This window comes from Xiphias gladius, chromosome 8 (assembly GCF_016859285.1).
Source record: "Xiphias gladius isolate SHS-SW01 ecotype Sanya breed wild chromosome 8, ASM1685928v1, whole genome shotgun sequence".
NCBI classification, from domain to species: Eukaryota; Metazoa; Chordata; class Actinopteri; order Istiophoriformes; family Xiphiidae; genus Xiphias; species Xiphias gladius.
The window spans coordinates 18445297-18467698 of NC_053407.1; the positions used below are offsets into that span (position 1 = coordinate 18445297).

The following is a 22402-nucleotide window of genomic DNA, read 5'->3' on the forward strand; positions in this document are numbered from 1 at the left end:
TGTGTGTGTTTGTCTGGCCTACTGGGCTGCACACTGCCCCCAGCCCTGCACCCCGGTGACTCAATTAAGGCTGACAGATGGTCCCGACCTGTGCAGGATTCAGAGCATGAGAGGCCCGTTTTGCCGGCACCGTTCTTGCAGATAATAAAACCCACATTGTTCCCCAGAATAAATGCCCTAAGCTCAGGAGGCTGAATGGAGTGGGCTGCTGAGAGCTCACAAGCTTGACCTTTCCTGCTGAATCTATTCCCTCCCTGACTGCACCTCTCCACCCTGGCTCAGAGACCAGGTCCTTAGCTAGCCCCCTGTATTTGACATTCAGATGCGACGTTTCATTTTTGAGCATAATGATCCTCACCCTTGCTGTGACATTCACACTTTCCTACCTCCTGCTCTTTCCCTGTAAGCAAATGTTGGAAATGACAAGAAACAAAGAGCAGACATATCTTCATTTAAAACTGAGAATTTGGGTCTAGAGGGGATCAGAGAGCCTAAGAAAGAGTGAATCCTCTGATGAATAAATATGGCAGTTGGTTGAGTGAGACTTCACAACAACCTGGAACTTTAAATAATTAACAGAGCCAAAAATAAAAATATCATAGGCATGTGAGCATTCTGGGCCAATAATTTGATTCAGTCTCAAAATATTTATCTGGTGAGTCACTTCAGACGTTGTGTATATCCAATAAGGGATGTAATATAAGCATGATTGCACACCAACATCCAGTGCGTCAGCCAAGAGATTTAATTTAGAACTCAATTCTCAACATCTCTCATTCCCATACCCCGCTGGCTCAGTGGAAAAACAAATTGAACATTTAATTAACAAAACACTGCTTAGACATTCGGTAAACATACTGTAAAACACAAACCATAAATGCCCCAGCATAGTTTAACATTTGGGTAAATAAGTATGTACGACTCGCAACTGATGCCTTTGATTTTCAGCTGATGAGGATAATTAAATACAGTTTAGATCTCAGATGTTATTTCCAGTCGTAATGTCAGGCTGCTAGGATTATTTTTTTTGGACAAAGCAGTACTGACCTGTCCAGCCAGGGTAACAGCGGCAGTAGCCACTCACTGGGTCACAGCCATTAGCATGGGTACAGTCACAGCGCTCGCGACACTCCAACCCATAGGTGCCATCCTGACAACGATAAAAACTCACTGTTTTAAAATTTTTTAAATGTGATACAAAACCCAAAGGGTTCATTGCAGCACCCTCTCAGTTATAAGACAAACTTACAGGACAGGACTTGTCGCAGTGCTCACCCCTCCACCCTGGAGAACATGTGCAGATGCCATCCATAGGGTCACATGCAGCTCCATTGCCACATAAGCATGTTTGATTACAGCCCAGACCCCATGTACCACTAGAACAGAGGATGGAGCAGTCCACTCCCTGCCATCCTGGGGTAAGAGAAAGCAGAGACACATCAACCTTAGACACTTATATAAACAAAGTTTTATGGAAATCATCTGGCCAAATTTTAATTGTCCAATATTTTTTGACCAAATACCTGCAAAAGTTATGACACTCCCATCAGCCTCAGCTGTAGTTTGTGCCTAGTGCTAATTAGGAAATATTAGTATGCTAAAACAGTAAACTAAGATGTGTTAGCCTTTAGCTCCCTGCACCACTATGCGTAAGTACAGCCCAGCAGAGCAGCTAGCATGGCTGTAGATGCTTAGTCTTGTTAGAAGACTGTTTTGTTGTTATAATTATTTTGGGGGGATTTTTCATGTCTAAATTAGTTATTTGAAAGTAGAGAGATGAAAGAAAAATATGGAGAAAGAGACCGGGAACAACATGCAACAAATCTCCCCGGCTGGGCGCGACCCAGGGACGTTGCAGTTCATGGATTGTGCCTTAACCTCAGACCTGAGGGGTGCTCCCTGTTTATATTCTGTAATTGTTGCCTAATTGGTGCTCAGGGCCTCTCAAAATCCTTCAGATAAAACAATCTGAGAAGGAAAAATCCTTTTTTGGTCGAACTGCTCGTAACTCCAATCGTAACTAAGGTCATAACCTAAGATGAGATGTCTCATTTTAAAGGCTTAAAAACCAAAAAGATTGGGAACCAACAGTATAGTATGTCACAATCACACATTTATGAACAGAATGAAATGACACCCTGATTGCAACAAATGTCCCCTCAAGAAAATAGCTTATAGCTTATTATTAAGAACATTTTATATATATATATTTTATGTTATATGTTATACATCATTAAAAAAGAAACTCAACATAGCATGGAGAGATTTGGTCACCTGGCATCAGGGGTCATCTGGCAGTTGTGTGTGATCCAGTATATATAGGAAAACAACCAACTACTCTCACATTCTCCAGTACAGAATGCAAGAGAAGTCAGACCATTAATATGTATGTGGGCAAGTGTTTTTCATCCATGTAAGAATCTGTGTCCTCAGATAATCTACAGTCAGTGTTTATACCTTACAAAACTCCAGAGTTGTTCTGAACCTCCATCACAGAGTCAATTATGCCGTACCTTCTCTGCAGATGCAGGAGCCATCGACAGGAGAGCAGGATGCATGATTATGGCAGGAGCAGGTGGACATGCAGCTTGGTCCATATAGACCAGGAGGACACACTGTGGCACAGTCCTCACCCTGTGGTAGAAATAATGCAAAGTCATGAGGTAAAGAATGCGCATGGCATGAATGTCATCTCTGGCAGACCTAAGACAGGAATATTATAGTCTGAGCAGATGCAGACAGAAAGACAGGGAAGGTTCACTGCACTTCTCTATAGCTAACTATAGATTTTTTTTAAAACAGATCAAATCTGTTTACAGAATGAAGAGAAAAGCAACTGTAAAACTGAATGGATTTATGATAGTAACTGAAGTTCAAAAGGAAGGACAACTCTTGATCGCACTAGCTATCTCCTCCAGGCTTCCAATTATGCAGTCTATGTATACACAAATACATACGTATACACACACACACACACACACACACACACACACACACACACACACACACACACACACACACACACACACACACACACATATATACATATACACATACATACACACACACACACACACACACACACACACACACACACACACATATATATACATATACACACACATACACACACACACACACACACACACACACACACATACATATATATACATATACACACACATACACACATACACACACACACACACACACACACACATACACACACACACACACACACACACACACACACACACACACACACACACACACACACACACACACACACACACACACACACACACACACACACACACACACACACACACACACACACACACACACACACACACACATAAACACATACACATATATATACTGCTGCACCTACTGCCAGCCATGCTTCACTTTTTGCAGCTCCATTTCACCCCATTTCTCCAGTTCTCTTGCTCTTACTCCGTCTCACTCTCCCAAAGGTTACTCTCATGGGGTCTCGCAGAAAAAAAACCAAAAAAAAAAAAAAACCACCCAGATAACCCAGACTCTTCCCCCATCCATCCATCCATCTCAAACCAAGCTACTACAAAGTCGGCCCTTGTTTTAGTTCATTAACACAATCATTTCTATTCTAAATAAACTTAAGCTGTCGTTCTAGCCTGGTGAAAGTTGCAGGGATTACGTAGACATAATAAGAGGGACCACCAAGAGTGACTGAATTCCAGGGTGGAGCAATGCAGTGCTAAAAAGTCTTGCCTACCACCTCAAAGACAAAAGTTCAAGCCTCCATTTTGTACCTACATCCTACAGGATGCAGCTGACGATGTTTGAGTATCATATCCTTGCCCTTAAATTAGCCAGTCCTGCTGGTTAGTTGAGGTGCCTGCACAAAAGGTGTATATTGTAAACCTCATAGTGAAGCTCTTTGCAAAAGCAGCTGGCGACATCATATGAATTGGAAGAAGCACATGGCTGTCTACACCCCCCTCAGAGCAAAATTGGCAGTCATTTGTAGGTTGTAAGAACCAAACAAATAAATTCCACAGTGAAGTAGAATGACGGGGGAAAGCTGGATCCCCAAGACATCCCTGACAGACTGCAGCTGACTCTCAATTTACTATTAACAAACACACTAATGGGATATCGGCAGCCACGCTGGTGCAACCTTTCAGTCTCTTGCCATTGCATTAGAACGAGCTATCTGGTAAAGGACATGGAGTACTCGTTCCCTGTGCTCTGCAGCCTTCTGTCATTAGAATTTCTCAGCTTTAAAGGCTGAGCACAGCCCACCTCCACTAGTCTTGTCCCTCCCTAAGCTTGAGATCACAGACAGTCTATGGATTCCCACACTCTCCCTTCCAAACCCTGCCTTGAGTGACAGGTGACACAATGATTTAGAGTTCCAATTAGTGGCCCAGAGGAGTCCTGAGTGGCTCTTGCTTCGCTCAACAGAGCATTGGGGGACTGATGGCTGCTCACTGCTCTCATTATCATTTTGAACTCAGTTTAAATAGGAGGCAGGAAGAGATGTGCCAGTGGACGCCAGGGGCAGGACACACATCTTAAATCATCTCTCCTCCCCGTACACCACATAAAAGCGCCTGTCTGTGAATGAAATTTTTATCAATCGGTTGCAATAACCTTTGTTCTACTGAAAATGACAGCTTCAAGACTGCTAACAATAGCAGTTCAGTTACAGTTATTAAGTGAGGAGAGAAGTTCGACCAGCCATGGGGGCTGGAGGAGTGGACGGTGGGGGTTCAGCCTGTCTTCGGAGCAGAGGCAATTTACTAGTGACTGGACTCATGGATAAAACGTCATGCCGCCACAAATGACCACATGGATTTTGTTGCATCCATGGCTGTGTCAGATTCCACTTGGTTTAACCCTCAGGGTGGAGAGACCAGTGCTTGGTCTGCTCTAAAAAGGGGAAAGGCAGCTCTCTCATTAGTCGACTGATTCATATTCCTTCTGAGCTGTGAAGGATAGAAGTCTGTACGCGGAGAATCATTATTAATACACGGGCTGTCAGTCCATTGCACGAGAGCAGCCGAACCTTACATAACTACACAGCCAATGGAGGCAGCAACCACTCCTGAGCAGCTGAGAGGCAGCCAGGTCATCCTTGGCCAAGGCACCAAATTCATACCTATTAGTATCTTAATGTAATTGGAGAGCAGTTTTTCCAGAAAGCCTCTCGCTGACACAACATTGATCAGCCTGGTACCCACTGAGACGAGATGCAAATGGCATCGCTAATTACCAATCAGTCTCACTCCTTAACAGTTCATCTAAGTGCTGGATGAGTGACTGCGGTTTAAAATTCATGTAGCAAGACACAAAATGAACCTTTGAACCTATTGATGAGGCAAGAAAGCCCTGAGAGAAAATTATTTGTTTTCAGCACCTACAAATGCAGACTGGAAACCATTTCTAATGCATTCATATTTCAGATACCACAGTGTCAACAGAATCTGTATAAACTGTAGACATAGGGGAGAAATGTTACTGTGAGTACATGCTGCAGATTGCAAGGGACAAAGCCTGAATAGGTAACATGTAATCACTTTGTCCCAGTCAAAAAGAGCATGTCCAATTACTAGAGCTAAATCAAGCGTGCAGGAGCTCAGTCTGCTCCAACCCTTTGCTTAGTTTGCCCCCAGATGAGACTCCAGAACAAAGATGCAGCGGGGAGGCTTAGTCCTATCAGCTGTCCCCTGGAGAAATTTCTTCACCAGCAATCATAGCCTAAACGCGATCATCGGCCACTTTTTAAAATCCACTGCGTGATAATGATCATGTGCCATGTATATGACAAAAAGTTACACACTTGCAGGTAAGATTTATGATCACAGCTCTACCTTTCGAACAAACCATCTGTGTTGTTTGCACAGCAGCAGCTTTGTTAAAAGAATTAAAAATTAACCACTAGTGCTCACACACACACACACACACACACACACACACACACACACACACACACACACACACACACACACACACACACACACACACACACAAATCCTCCATATGAGGTCTGTCTGTTCCCATCTGACTGCCTCCTTTTCTATCCAGCTCCTGCCCTCTAGGTCTGTTTAATGGATCTGGCAGCCCTTCCCAGCAGCTGCCAAAGAGAACAGGTGGAGAAAATTAAGACACAGTCTGCGGCCTCGCTCGGTAGCTCAATTCGCCACAGTGGCCTGCAGTAAGACACAAGCAATTTCCACTAAAATGTAATGTTGGCAGAAATGTACCCTCTCGGTCTCTGCTGCTCTGTAACTTCAGATTTCAAGACAAAAAATACAATGGGAAAACTGATTGAACTAATTTGACAGTTGTAAAAGAGGTACAATATGGCTGCAGAAAAAGCTACTAAAACAGAAAAATATGTAGGTCAAAGATTCAATTTTCTCCAAATTGGTCTAGGAATATAGATCTAAGCTTGCTCTCTGCTTGTGTCTCTGACGCTACAGCATTAAGGCTTATCAAGTGTATTTGTAAAATACACACCACCCATTATAAATGTCTGCACACGGTTGTACCAGAGAATGAATCATTCAGTAAAGAATTTCTTGTGGTGCAATAGAGCACATCCATAATAAGGCAATATTAAAATGTCTCACCTTGCTTCTGCCTGCCTATGTACAAAAAGCTTCTAAAGCAATACTGGGAACACTTCCAGGACATTACCACCACACTGACGCAAACATTTTACTATAGCCACAAATAACATGAAATATAAATCAGTGCTACAAACTTTTCAAGTAAAGCTCAGACTGTAGAAGGATGAAGTACTTCATAGCATGTGGTATGAGATACCCGTACGAGAATCTCCTTATATCATTATTATTTAGTAGCTCTATGGATTTTGTTTAGTATAACAAAGATTACAAGGAGCAAGGTAGAAATGACAATTAACCTATGATGGTTTCAAGAAAAATTAGGTAACCAATAGCATAATTACACGTTGACACTCTGTAATTACTAAAGTAGAAATTAAAGTGTCATCTTGTTAAAAGATTTTTTAACAAGTTCAATTAAAAATTAAAATTAACAATCAAACATGTAACATCTAAAATAACAATAAAACGTTAAAATGATAGCAGACACTGACCTTAGTACAGTCAAATAGCAGTGAAGGTACATGATACTCACCATGAACCCAGGGGCACATATACAGGCACCTGTAACAGGGTGGCAGTCAGCTCCATTGGTGCAGCTGCAAGGCAGAATGCATCCATCTCCATAGTATCCAGGCGGGCAGGTCTCATTACAGTAAAGCCCTGTCCATCCCGCAGAGCAGCTGCACTCACCAGAAAGTGGGTGGCAGCTACAACAAAATGAGAAAGAAAGATGGGAAAACAGCAGGAAGAAAAAGAGTGAGACGAAGTTTTTAGCTCCGAGAGTATCAACACTTCATTCCTTAGCAGGGTCAAAGTGTGAAGTCTGCACGAAAAGCCATTCATCTGTCTTTATGTATACGTGCTTGTTTCAGATAGATGAGATGTCCTTTTTCTCCTTCTTTCGGTAATGACTACTATGGTCGGTGTCCAACTCCAGACGAAATCAGAGCATTAACACTGCATTAACTATGAATGCGGCTGAGAAATTATGAATGAAGCAAAGGTTGCGATTGAAAGCTAACTGGATGACACAGCTAAGGGGTGTCCAGACTTCAGAATGAAAGCTGGCTTAGAGCTACGATGAGGCAAAATTGAGTTGGAGAAGTCTTTATTCATATGGAGCTACAGGGGCTTTGCTTCAGGGCTTGGTCAGAGTGAAGCTGTGTGTGGCCTTGCACTGATGTCTCACTTACCTCAAAGTGTTGGTGATATTACAGGGGCAGTATTTGTCACAGATGAGGCCGTAGAGGCCTGGGGGACAGAATCTCTCTTGGCAATTAGGTCCTTTAAACCCTGTTTCACACAGACAGGCTCCATTGATATGGTGACACTTGGCTCCATTCTGACACTCGCACCTCTGGTTACACTGCGGACCAAAGGTGCCGACAGGACAGTCATCCTGACACCTGGGGAAAATTACATCGATTGTCTTTCAAATTGGTGCTCTAACAATGTCAAGTGCACTAAATAAATTAAAGTCAAGACTTGTAACATGGAAATTAGATGTTAAAAAGGTTAAAGCAGCTCTGCACATATGATGCAGTACAAAATCAGAGCTGTAACAATTAGTTAATTAATCAGCTAGTCAACAGATAATGAATCAACAGCAATCTTGATTATCGATTAATTGCTTATTTTATTATCAAGCAAAAATCTCAAACTTTATCTCGCTCCAACTTCTCAAATTTTAAGATTTACTAATTTTCTCTGTTTCATATCATCATAAACTTAATATCTTTGGGTCTTAATTTGTTGGTTGGACAAAACAAGTAATTTGAAAACATGTCCTCGGACTCCGGGAAACTGTCAAAATATAACAAATTTTCAAATATATTTTGGAGTTTTGAAAAGAGACTAATAATAATTATGTTTCATATAACTTATGGCAATATTGCCTCTTCCATCTCAGTACCACAACCGCTAATACCGCTGCTACTACTACTACTTGCATAATTTACAACTGTAAGGTTGAAAATATAACACATACATACATAATTTGACTTATGTTAAGATGAACAACAATAAATTTAATTGAACATGTAACATACTTTCATGCCAAAAATGATATTGTACAACTACAAAGGTTGTGTTAGTATTTGAAAAAAAAAGTGCCCATTTCATTTTGGAATAAAACTCTTCAGCAACCACTGTAATATGGTAAAAATCTTACAATATTAATAGTCTTTTTCTATTTCATAACTTAAATAATGAACATTTAATTTGAAAATATTTTCATAAGTCCAAAGCTGACATGGTCAAATTTTTGACGAGTACATGACAGGAAAGCCGTAAAAGCAACCCCCTGCTATCGGCATTCAGCACTTCAGTTTCTCTGCAGGGGTTTGACTTTGTAATCGTCATCAACCACAGAAATTAGAATTGCTGAGGAGTTTCTCCACATGAAACACTGAAGTAGATCAGAAAATTGATTTTTTCTTCACTTAAATATACTGACTTGACGATACAATCCTGGTTTAGCATCAGTCTCAAGAGTCTAACAAAGCTATTACAAATAGCTCAATTACATTATAAAAGGGTCAACTTATGTTCCATCTTTAAATTTTCCCAGCTTTAGTTTCATCAGGGGACAATGGTATTATTATATTAGACAGGAGAGGCATGGGGCTAACACAACCTCAGATTATTCCTGGCAGGTTAATTCACCTGCCACTGACAAAATGAATGAGGGCAATTTTGCAAAATAATAAAGTAAAGGAAAGGTCTGGTCGAGGAAGTGTTTCCATCCAAGAAACAATTGCTTTAGTTGAACTAATAAACCCAGGCTGCTCTGGGCTGCTCTGGCAAGCATGGGGAACTAAAAAGATCTGTGGATTTCAATGAGACCCTAATATAAGTCCATTACTTATAATTAATGAACAGAATCCAAACAGCAAGTAGCCCATGGTGAGATCAATGGACAGGCTTTAAGTGGAGGAAGATGAAGGCTGAAGTCATGAAACCTTGCTGGCCAGCATGAAGTACGAGATTAATTAAACATAAATACCCCTATTAAAATCTTACAATCCACCTTCAAATGGACTAATGGGCATTTATAAATGCTTATTTCTCCTGAGCGTGAGATTATCCTAGCATTTTCCTTCTCTTTTAAAGAAAAGCCAGGTTTTTGCCTTATTTGGAAGTCAACAAAGAGAATAGGTCAATGAGTGACTATTTAATGTGTAACCGTCGGCACGAAACCATCCCTTGGCATTAAATACCAATATCAATAAGTCATGCCATTGTCTGACCTATTTTCAAAGAAGAAGTACAAAAGTTTGCACGGAGTACTTCACAAAAGCCTTTTTTTGTATAAAGATTGAGGAGTCCATCTGCCAGGGGTGTCAGCCGCGTACCTGCGTCCACTGAAGCCAGCTGCGCACTGGCACTGCCCCGTGATGTGGTCGCACAGTCCGCCATTACGACAGGAGCAGTCTTTGCTGCAGTTAATGCCGTACTTGCCCAGAGGACAGGGCTGGGCACAAACTGAACCCTGAAAAACAGCCAACAAAGAACCATCACTAATGACTACACCTCGCCAGGAATGAAGTGCCTGAGACTAAACTCTTTCATGTTATCATTTTTTTTTCAACATTTCAGACCTTCTATTTAAGTTATCCTATCTGTTTGTGGCATGTGTCTTAAGTATTACGTTCAGTTTATTTTCACATGGGAAGTCCAAAGTGGTCATTACTGACCTCCATCCCTTGGTAGGATTAACATAGACACCAGCAATAGATTATCTTAATTGTACTGGTTAACCAATTATTAGTATTGATATGTGATTAACTTTAATTAGGGTTGGGTAATATGAACCTCAGGAATTTTATCATACTGTTTATTTTGTGGCATTTGTCCCTTTAAACTCTCTGGTTATTCTCGGTCATTGGGGATGGTCAATCAGTAGGAATTCTTTACAGCACCACTGGATTCTTGTAAAATTTTTGAACAAATGTGATGAAGTACCTCAATTTGTCAGGTATTTAATTTACTAGATTAGCCAAAAACAAACAATCCCATCTGGTTCATTCATACGCAATCAGTTTCTCGACTAAATTTCCAGAAAATATACAGTATGTTATATCATGTAATGTAAATACTGCAATATCTATACTATGAAAGAAGATTTTATCCATATTGTCCATCCCCACTTTAAAGAAATGCCAAAACATCTACTTGGGGAGTGATTTCAAAAGCATTCAGTTTTTTTTGGAAAGATTTGTTTTTTGTTTTTTTGTTTGACAATACAGATAGGTATATGGGGAGAGATCAAGGAGCATGACAAAAAACGAGAATATTGCCTTAAAACGCTAGTCCACAGAATGTTCCTAAAGTAACACTTTATAATGCTGACTGTGGGTGCCAATGTTCACTTTACGTTAATTTGTGAACTGGGTTTACAAAAGGATGTACAACTTTCCCACTAGGAACTTTTTCTCGCAGGGAGCAGAGAATCCCACTTTCTCATTTATAATTGAACACATCATATTCATCCTAAGGTCTACGTTCCCAACATGTCATTCTCTGCTTGTCAGTAAAGACCACATTACAGACCTCAATGTGTTTTTTCCAGAACAATGACAATATTCAGCCCTCTTCTTCTCTCTGGCCTTTCCCCCTCATTTCTTTCTTTGCTTATGTGACGTACCGTCCACCCGGCAGGGCAGGAGCAATCTCCAGTGATGTGGTGGCATGTTCCTCCATTCTGACAGGGGCAGCGCTGCTCACACTGAGGCCCGTGACTACCGGAGGGGCAGCGCTCTCCACAGCTGTCACCACACAAGTCAAGAGTTAAATGTCTCACACATACAGTGTGTGTTTGCCTGCAGTACTTTGCATCAACAAAGAGGGCTCCGACAAACAACAAATGGTCCATCAACATTTTTTCATAGACACCATAAAGGAAGTGTCAGAGGAGTAAACATGTTCCTGGTACTCACAAAGCCCCTGTGTACCCCGGTGCACAGATGCACTCTCCTGTCTCATGATTGCAGGTGGCACCATTGAGACACTGGCAGGGTAGCTGGCATGCCTTGCCATAGTAACCGTACTCGCAGAGCTCCTCACAACGCCATCCCTGGTACCCATCAGTGCAGACACAGGCACCTGTGATGGGGTTACACTTAGCCCCATTTTGGCACTGGCACCGATTACTGCAATGAGGTCCCCAGTAGTCGCTCTCACAACCTGCAGGCACAGAGAGAAGTGGCATCAGACAGGACAAAGTAACAAAACAAAATAGAATTTGCACCAGCATTTACCCTCAAAAACATCTGAAATAATATGTCAAATAAAGCAAGTAATACAATTACTCATAATTAAATCCTGTATAATACATGTGATGGTTCATCATGAATAATAAATGTTTCAGGGGTGTACTCCTCCCAGCTAATTACTTATTATTGTTAAATTATAAAATCTACTTTCTTACAGTGTTGCCTAAGCTTGATGTTCTTGACATTCATCTTCATCTAAAATTTCAGTTTTCGGTGAAACTGTGTTTTTTGTCTTAAAGGATAAGGCTCCTGATAATCTGATTCTTTTTACTGTCAATAAAGCCCATGAAAAGATCAAAACCAACAATGACTAGATCTTACAAATATTATCTGTTACTATTAAAAACACATAAATGAGCCACACATAGTAACCTCATAGCCAAGAACATGAGCACTGTATTTATTTTGAGCCAATCCCATATACATCTTCCTGCTGCTGTAGCTAAATAATCAGTTGAGCACGATCAAATACACATCAAGTTTTCCTGTTTGAGTATTTTCTAAAAGCTGAAATTATTTAGCCTTTTCAAAAAACGAAAGCATATATTCATGACCCAACTTACACCTTCAGTAGGAATAAATGTGCATAGGGCTGAGTGCCAGAGACAATAAGGTACAGAAGTCAAAACCTATTGATAAATGGACTAATGCATTGTAGATCCTGGTCTTTTCATGGGATTTTTTCACAGTAAAAAAACAAAACAAAACCCAAAAACACAGCACCAGCCTCATCTTTTAAATTAATTCACTGTCTCTACTCCTGCTCAGGATCACAAGGTGCAGGACAGTATCCAAGTATGTCCTGAGCAAAACGGGGAGTAAAAACCTATACAGGCTGCTATCCATCAGAGAGCTAACCAATGACAATCACTGACACACATTAACAGACAAACACAGGAAGGACATATAAACTCCACCCAGAAAGGACCTGGGCCAGAAATCACAATGAGACTGTGTGTGTGACCACTGACCGTCTGTTTCACATGCCCAAATACTCCTATAGTATATGCAAAGCTTCAGTAAGAAAAAATATAAAGCCAGCAACACTGCAGAACAAAATTCATATCTCCTGTCAGTACGAGCCTTCCGAAACATTAATCAGGCTGTAACCAAGCCTGCTCGTATCCCAGACAAGTGACTAAAGAAAGCTCCGGGCTGAAAAATACACTGCAATGACAGCTTGCAAACATTGCTGTTGCTCTCCAGACAGGTTGCTTAATCAAGTTAACTCAAAAAATCATTTTTCTTTTATTTGAGTCACTAAACATACGTGTTGGACAGGTCTAAAGAAACAATAAAACCCACCTGACATACCTGTTAATCCTGCTTTTTTGACTGATTCGAACTACAAACAGAATTGTCAGATGGTAATTTAGACCATAATTGTGATATATGCTGCATCTTTGAAATGTTAAGCTAAGCTTTCAATTTCTCCATTTTCTTTTCAGAAATGGCGGCGTTCAACTGGACAGCTCTATGGATAGCACCCACAAAAACAAACGTTTCCTAACATCTTCCTAATCCCCCACAAAGACTGCTAACGCTAAGAGCACAATTAATTGGTTGCATCTGCGATGTCTTTTTCCACTATTAAAGCTGCATTTATCAATCAATTTAGACCACTAGGGGCATGAAAAGCATCAAAACATGAACTTCAATATTCACTCCCCTTTCGTTCTGTTTTCAAACTATGTGTTTATTTAGGAACTTAGACAGCTAACTTGAATGCTTTCCCACATTCACCAGCTAATGTTAGCTAACGTTGCCTGTCATTTGGTGCTCGCTGATTAGCTTACAATGGGTTTAGCAGAGCTTGAAGGCTGACAGCTGACTATTAATTTCTCGATTAAACTCCAGATTATATTCTTGATTAATTGTTTTTGTGTGTGAACCATCATAAAATAAAATAAAATAAAATAGTTCTTACATTGGAAAGGCTGGAAGCAGTGAATTTGATTATCAGTTGAATAATTGATTAATCTACTAATCATTTTCACTCAGACTAAATCATATGGCAAGTCGTGTGAACTCTGCCACTACACATAGCCTTACACATGGAGTCATTAGATTCAGTGTTAATATCAAAAATCTTTATGCATGTTTAATGTGTTTTAATTCAAATGCCAAGTACATTCCTTGTAGTAAGATGACTTAAACTCTGCATAACTAACAAGTAAAATGAAATGATCAAGGAGTTGAAAAAAACGAGTTCTGCCACAAAAAACCTGGCAAAGAAATATACAGTGCCAGACTGAGTCTATGTGATATTGACATACCACAAACATCATAGAGAAAGGTGTTAATAACACCCTGTAATTAATCAGCAAAAAGGGAAGCAAATGTGCAAGCTGTTTACAACTCTCAGTGACTAGAGGGAAGAGCAGAATAGGATGCAAAGATTAAGAACACAAGGAACGAGTAATTTTTCATATATAACATTTGTTACTTGTATGTCTTTTAACACCATTTTCAGGTGCAGCTTCTGCAGTCAGCTGTCAAAATGGCCAGTAGTAAAAAAATGTACTGGAGGCAGTGAAACTATCAAACCTGCTGTTCATAAATGCTCACTTTTCAAATTTTGCTAAATCAACTTTTATATGACTAATCCTACTGAACTCGGAGTAATAGTGCAGAAAGTTTCAATTTGATGGAATAACAACTGAATGAGACAATGTTCATCCTCTGTGACAACTCTGCAAATACCGGAGAGGTGTCCTCCCTCAGTAGCGATGAGCAGCAAAATTAGTCTTCCTAGCTGTATTGTTATATTGGCACTCAAGGAAATTAGTTAAATTATATAATCTAGATGCTTTACATGTCTTAATGTAAATAGCTCATTGACATTTCTAAGTGGTACCTTGGGGAATGGTGTAAAACAAGCAATTTCAACATTCCTCAGGAGCTGGGTCTGCTTAGAAAAAGTCGATATGTCCCATAAACTGCAAGCAAATAGCTAATCTTCAAGGTTAAATGAACAACCAGCTTTTATGTGAAGAACAATCAGCATTGAGCTGGGATAGTAGGCTGTCTTCACTCTCACCAGGGTCCTGTTCTTTCCAGGATCTACTGGTGATTTAAGTGATTGGTATGGCTTTATGTCTCCATCAGCAGCTGCAGCTGCAGCTGTATGGCCTCACATAACAGCCCAGCTTGAGATCCAGGCCGGCACGACAGCCAGGACGGTGAATATTCCCCTACTGATTCTCCCATCATCGCAGTGTCAGTTGTAAATGTAAAGACACTACGCCCTCTCCTTGTATGCTCGCTTTGCCAGAGCTCTCATCAGCCAGAGTGGGAGCTTAATGTATCCTGTTTCATGGTCGGCACTGAAGCCTGTTTTTCCATGTACACAGCAGGAACATGATCAGCCTTTCCCTGATACAGACAGGTCTGCGCTGAAGGGGGTCCCGAAACACTGGGCTGGTGCATTATTACTTCTATGGTCGAACAGACCAGAAGCCACATTACAGGGCTCACATTGATTTGATCTAATCTGCTCCTGGGCTTAAATCTGGCATGAATGTGTTCCCTGAAGGTTGAGCTGCTGCCACGCAAACGACCCAGGCACATTAAATCTGAGTTGTGTGCGGGCGGCGGGGGTAATTAATGAGCAGTTTAGCTACAACTTGGTTTAGCAGTCTATAAGTACTTATCAGAGCTACCCCAGCACCACAGTGCTCCCTCAGCACAGGAGAAAAAACAGAAACTAGAAGCATCATGACCTCTGGTTTCAGCTTCAAACCTTGACCACATTAATAGAGAGTGCATTTGATATTCTTACATGTTTAACTCAAAATGTGATGTCAGTAAAAAAAATACGCAGAACAGCAGAGAAAAACTGAAATAAACCACAATCTACCCAATGCTTAATTTGCAGAGTCTTCTGGTGCTTAGGAGCTCAGCAAATGTTACCATTTGAAGTTTTAAACCTTCTTTAGCTTGCAGTTAGAGGCCTCAGCACATTGAGAGCAAAGCCCATTATCTCGCTGTCTCTTTCCTACATAGAGGTTCTCAAACTTTACCCAGTAGTCTCTCACTTCCAAGCTCTGACAGCATTTAACTGTGATTAAGGAGTCAGAGTTCATGTGGAGCTGCGGGCAAAAACAGAGAAAAACAGCAGAAGAAAGTAGCATGTAGCATGAAGGCTTCAGCTTCTAGAGAGTACAGCTAAATTGTGAGAGGTGACGTGGACCCCCTAAGAGTTGTGAATCCCATACAAGTAAACTAGAGAAGCTTCAGTCCAGCCCATTCACTGGTCTGGACAGGGTCAGTGAGCCTAACCAGAGGACACATACACTAGCTAGCCTGGACCCTCAGAGCTCATTATACATAACAGTTAGAATGTGGATAACCTCACACAAAGGGAAAGGTCCAATCCCGAGGTGCTAATCCCCCTGGCTGGAACAAAACAGATCACGATGAGGGGTGCCGACAGATAGTAAACTTCTGAAGGTGATGTCCAAAGAATGGGCTGAGAGAGCCATCATGGTGGTGCTGAGCTTTGAAGTGTGCTCAAAAGTTTGCAAGATCAGGGGCTGGCTGCAACAGGATTAAAACCAAACAGCTTTCAGCAGCTGACTGCATTCAGAAGTTGGCCTCTTCAGCAAAATGGTTGTCACTGTTCTCTGTGAGGGTGAGTCTGTGCCACAGAAAGTTGCCATAAGCTTCTCAAAACTAAATTCAAAATGAGGGCCTGAGTCAAGCTCTTTAAACACAGAATATCTCTCTCCTTTCAAATGGCATTCCAGTTTTATTCTCCATTTATTCAGCCGGTCGCAGGGCAAAAGCAAACTTCAATTAGAATCATGGCTGGACTGGTATAAATGCTGGCCACTTCAGGTGGCCGGTGCAGACCGTTGCCTGCCGCCTTGCCAACTAAAACGGGGAAAGCCACATTACTGCATTATTGCTATTGGAATATTTGGCTTGCAGCCCGACTTTGCTCCCCACTGCCTGAGCCACTCACTGTCACATAACTATTATTAACACACACTGTTGACACTTGAGGAATAGCTTAACCCACACAAGACATTAGAAGACAAAATGCTCTGGCTCCTGAGAGCCTTTTACTCCTTGCTTACTCCTCAGCAGAGCTTGTGGCAAAGCCAAGCAGTGTGAGTCACTGTCTCCTGCATCGCCTTATGTGCACCCCTGAGTTTCATATTGCCTGATTTGCGGTTTGTACCACTCACTTTGTTTCTTTTTTTTTTTTTTTTTTTCCCTTGACAGATCAGAATTTTCAAATAACATTTCATGGCCGGAATTAATACCGACAAGGCACTATTTCAAAATGGCATGAGGAAGCGACATTTTAAATGTTAAAATGATCATTTTTAAAGGAACAATGAAATATTTCTGCCTACAATTTAGCTGACACAAGAATATGTAATATTCTTCTCTTCAGTCAGTATGAGCTATTTGTTATAAGAGTTATTCATTGAAAGAACAACTCAACATTCAGCTATTCATCACAGCTCCCCGAATCAATTGCGCAGACTAATAAAGTGAAAAGCAGACAGGACTGGTACCAGGGTCTAGAGGGAAAGTGATGATTGTTGTGCAATGTGGTAAATTTGCATTGAGTGGCGAATGTCTCCGCGTTGTTAAATTTACAGCTGTAAAAGCTGCCAATATGCTAGAAGACAGTCCCCACTGTCTCGTCCATGTTCTGCTGACATCTATTTCTAAATATACAGAGAAAACTGTCAATAGTCATGGCGGCAGTTCTGCTGAATAGGAATAACAGTGTGCCGCAGCTTGTGCTGTAGGGCGTGTCCCTGCCCTAATTCATCTTAGCCGAGCCCCTGAGTGTTAGCATTCCTCTGGGGGAAAGAGCAGCACAGGACCAAGCCCACAACACCACACAGAGACTCTCTCAACAGAGTTCACTGCTCATAGACAGTTCACTGTAATGCACCCCCCCCATTACACCTTGCAGTTGGAAAAGAAGTAAAAAGATCTGACTGTTGCCCATTTGGAACCACAAAACTAATGAGTGAATTACTTAATTCTTTTAAGACTATGCATTACTGATTAAAAAGTCTGGCCTGGTTGTTTATCCTGAGGAGGATCTGATCATTTGTTCGCTTCAGGATATGAACCTGGATCAATACCAGCCCTGCCGGCCGTCTCCTCTGCAGCGCAGCACTAACAGGGTTAACAGGGCCGGTGGTTGACCAAGACAGACAAGACCAGGTCATTTTGTGCTTTATTCTAAACAAGCAGTTAAGAGAGATGCTACTTAAAAGAGCAGCCTCTCTTTCTTATAAATCTGGCCGCGTTGAGCTGTAAATACCAGCAGGCTGTGAAAGATGCTTTCGCCTCGTATAGTAAACCAGTCACTTGTTCAACAGAACCTGACACGGCTCATGCTTCGGGATCAGCAAATTGTTACACAGCCCACTGCTCCGTCCAATTAATAATTTACTCCTCACCCTGTCCTGCAGAAAACAAACCCTTTGCTCTCTTGCCACAGGAGAACAACAAAAAAAGCAATCACAGTGGAGGTGGACATTCATCTACAGTACACACGGGTATACAGTGACTGGAGTATAAATAAAGCCATGAATGTACTGCATAACAGACATAACACACAACAGTAGATCAGTCACGGGCACAGACGTGGCTGCTCAAAAAACAATGTCAAACCGATAAAACCAACTGTTACCACACTTAATTTGCACACATTGATTTCCTATTTTCAATTATTAATTCTAATTAGGATGAAGTAGAATGTGCCATGGGGCAACAGCAGTCAATGAGAAGGGGTGCGGTCACAGAGTGGTGACTGATGGACCTTCATATAATGTCAGTAGGGGCATCCCTCATCATCATCATCATCATCATGAGAAAGTCAAAGTATCCTCAGGGCAATATTTCATGTTTGCTGTGGCACTGGTGAAGCTGTGTGTGTGAGTTTCAGCCTCTCTATGCATATACACATGCATAGGTAAACAGTGGTGGAAAGTAACTAATTAGATTTACTCAAGTGGTTTTTTAAGCACAATTTTAAGATACTTTTCTTGACGAGTTCCATTTACTATCACTTTATACTTCAACATTTCATACTCAAAGTTTGAACTTTTACTTATCTACTTATTTCCAAGCTACACTTACAAGTTACCTTTCAGGTAACACTGTACATACAAAACATAAAATCAATTGATTTAATGTGATGTATTTTTATAGACAAAACTACCATATAAATACCCCAAAACAGCATATAAAAAAGGTAAGCTAGTAGCAATTTGACAGTAAATCTGAAATACATTTTTTGTCAATACATATGTGCTTTCAGTTCAGTAAAATTTTGAATGCAACAATTAATTGTAATGCTGTATTTTTGTAGTGTTGCTTTTACTAAAGTAAATGATCTGAATATTTCCTCCTCCACTGAAGGTAAACCCTAACCCAATTTTTAGTAAAACACATCTGGAGAAGGCACATCCTCTGATCTTGACAAGCCCGATGCATTATTTGTTCATATGGAGAATGATAAAAAAACTAGATGAACAATACAAAAAACTTTTTAAAAAGGGGTTTTCCATTTGATAATAACTATCTTTGAAATGTCAGATGATGAAACTAATGAAAAATTGAGAGTCCCAGAACTGCTAGATTAAATATAATGAAAATGAATTTTAAAAAAAACATCAAATCAAGATTAGAAGAACAAAACCTGGCGACAGGCAACCCTTCATCTCCTGGCTTCTGGTGTCCTCAGCTACACTGGTAAAAACAGTGTGCTCTCTCTCCTGCACTGGCTTCCATTTTGAGTGCAAGGCTGCAGTGTGAGGGTCTATTGTTGTGCCTCAGGTATTCTAATTAGAGAATAGTGGCTAACTCAATTTGCATAAGTGGTCTTAACAAACGAGGTGCTAAACTAGCTGAAAAATCTATGCACTTTGATCTGATTAGCGCACCTCTGTGCGCATTGTATGACTCCGGTTCTGTACCAGACACAGACAATTCAGCCCAGTCCATTAATTCAGTATGACTTGCTGTAAGAGGAGTGTTTTATGTGACACTGAACATATAAGTCTGTTTCTCTCCCAACAGAAGAGGCAGACGCAGTCATAGGTGAATCAAGGACTTGTTATCAGTGGGTGCGAACTTAAAAGAGAGTTTTTAAACCAGTCTGTTTTAACATCTAGGTGACATCAATTATCTATGTTCAGTACGTGCCAGGCTGCTGTACTGAAAATAGCAGGTTTTAAAAGCAGGTTTGTTTGGTGCATCACCAAACACGACAACAAAAAAATCAGCACCAGCGCAGCATAACACACTGTGCAGACAACACAACATCCTGCAGCCTGCAGCTGTCAGGCTCAAGAGTCGCACACTGCATATTACATTCAATATCACACAACAGGAAAGCATTAATCTCAGCATTTTTAAATGTTAATAATTTCACTCTGACCAGTACGTCACTCCTGCAACCTGTATTAAATCACCAGTGGTTGCAGTGTTATTTTTGTGAACAAACATGAAAACTAAACAGTAAACAGATTCTGTTTTTGTCTTTGGACAGGAGAAGGGCTGCAACTAATGATTATTTTCTTTCGATTATTTTTTAATCCATCATTTGGACTATGAAGAAATACACGAGGAACCGAGACAGTCCAACCTGTGGTATGTTGATGACTTCAGTTACAGTATGTGCCATGAATTTCTTCACTTAAAATTTTCACCAGTATAAATTACCCAAAGTTCAGCGACCACTTGCCATTTGATCAATGGCAAAAAAGAACCAAATCCTCAGCCCTCAATAAGCCTGAAAGGTGGCTGTTAAAGTTGGCAGTTTAATAGCAGCTGTCACTGACTTGAATTCACGAAAGTTACATTGTACTGCAAATGTTTTTCTTTATTTTGTTGGAAAAAATTTTATCAAACTGTCCACAGATATTTTTCTACTACTGAATCACTGCTGACTAGATGTATGTTCAGTATGCTCCAAATACTTATATTTTCAACAAAGTATTCTGGCATTTTTTCATTTGTCGCTGACATGGTGATCTTTTGTGATTAGCCACTTATGTTGAATGGTTGCAATATGCTTGTTCAAAAAAATGGCATGACAAATGGAACATGCGTATTTGCTGTAGCTTTATTTTGGTACATTGGGGAGGGTTTGAAAAACATGTTAAAGTTGGTTTTGCTGCATTGAGAAATTTATACTTTATTTTTTGGTCCCTTGCAGTTAATTATCAATAATGTGTCCGGGACCTGAAGTGCATCAAGTGCACTAACAGTCTGTGTAAGAAAAAACCAACCTGAACTTCTAATCAGTCTGAGATATTCAGACAAAACTAGAAAAAAACTTAAATAATTTCTAAAAAATAAAAAACGGAAGAACTGCAAATGTACAATGAAGACAAACTCAAGCTAAACTTAAGCTGAAATCTAAGCGCCAACAGTAAATGAAATAAAAATTAAACTATTCTTATAATAGTTAGAGAGAATAGTTACAAAGCTTTGTACCTTTTTCATTGCTACTGGTACATGCCTCTAGGTCAATTTATGGTGTGGATGTCTAAAAGCAGACAGTCAAACAAACAAAACAAAACAAAACAAAACAAAACAAAACAAAACAAAACAAAACAAAACAAAACAAAACAAAACAAAACAAAAACAAAACAAAAAACAAAAAAAACAATTTAAAGTGTGAGGGTGTAAATAATTTTTCTCATCTGTCTATTTGAATCTCGGAATTACCTTAAGATGTACCTATGCAGAAAAATAATAAAATTGGAGTCAAAGAGCACTAAAATCTATCGACCAAGACAGAGTGGTTGTTGAATGCAAATGCAGTGTAAGTTATTATGTTTGTGTGCCTTTGACCATTTCTCTCCGTGGAGTGTTGTGCGAGCAAACAGCGCTTGTCGATTGTTGACTCAAACCAATGATGTTCTGCGTCTAACATGTCACAGCGTGGTTCTGTCCCTCACTGTAAACACTAACATGACTTAGTGTAAAGACGGACAATCGTTGGGACTCATTTCCAACTTCAAAATAAATCCCAACAATACAGAATCATACACACACACACACACACACACACACACACACACACACACACACACACAAACACAGGGATAATTGCCTTTTAATGATCTCACATTATGTAGATGCTCATCATAAAGCCATACATTTTGGAGTGAGTTTCTACCTGTCTGACCACCAGTAATGCCAACAGACTGACACATTGTATTTTATTGTGCGAAGGAAGTTAAGAGGCAAAGACTTTAACTGGCCCCCATCTACTTATCTGTGCATTCATAAACTGTACTCCTGTGCATTTAAATAATGGAAATATACCAGAAAGGTATCATTTTAACTTTCAGAAAACTCAATTTTTGAGCAAAATTCTGCTGGCTCATTGATGTTTATCTAAAAATGGGGGAAAATGTGATATAGGAGTGTGTTTAATAGCCTTCTAAATTACCGCTGGATCTTGTGAAATATTCAAATATCTGAAAAATAGAAGTTTGAAAACCACAGCAGTGTTTT

At 40.3% G+C, this 22402-nt stretch overlaps 1 protein-coding gene across 1 annotated transcript in view; it reads right to left on the reverse strand.

Annotated features, from left to right (window-relative positions):
• Window positions 1-22402, reverse strand: part of megf11 (multiple EGF-like-domains 11) — a 70689-nt gene that overhangs the window by 13462 nt on the left and 34825 nt on the right. Inside the window, exons 6-13 of the mRNA XM_040131861.1 lie at window positions 11558-11804; window positions 11266-11386; window positions 9974-10110; window positions 7814-8026; window positions 7153-7327; window positions 2514-2634; window positions 1250-1413; window positions 1048-1150 (exon numbers count right to left, since the gene is read on the reverse strand). Of these exons, the coding sequence (XP_039987795.1) occupies window positions 1048-1150; window positions 1250-1413; window positions 2514-2634; window positions 7153-7327; window positions 7814-8026; window positions 9974-10110; window positions 11266-11386; window positions 11558-11804 (1281 nt within the window). The remainder of the gene's footprint in view (window positions 1-1047; window positions 1151-1249; window positions 1414-2513; window positions 2635-7152; window positions 7328-7813; window positions 8027-9973; window positions 10111-11265; window positions 11387-11557; window positions 11805-22402) is intronic.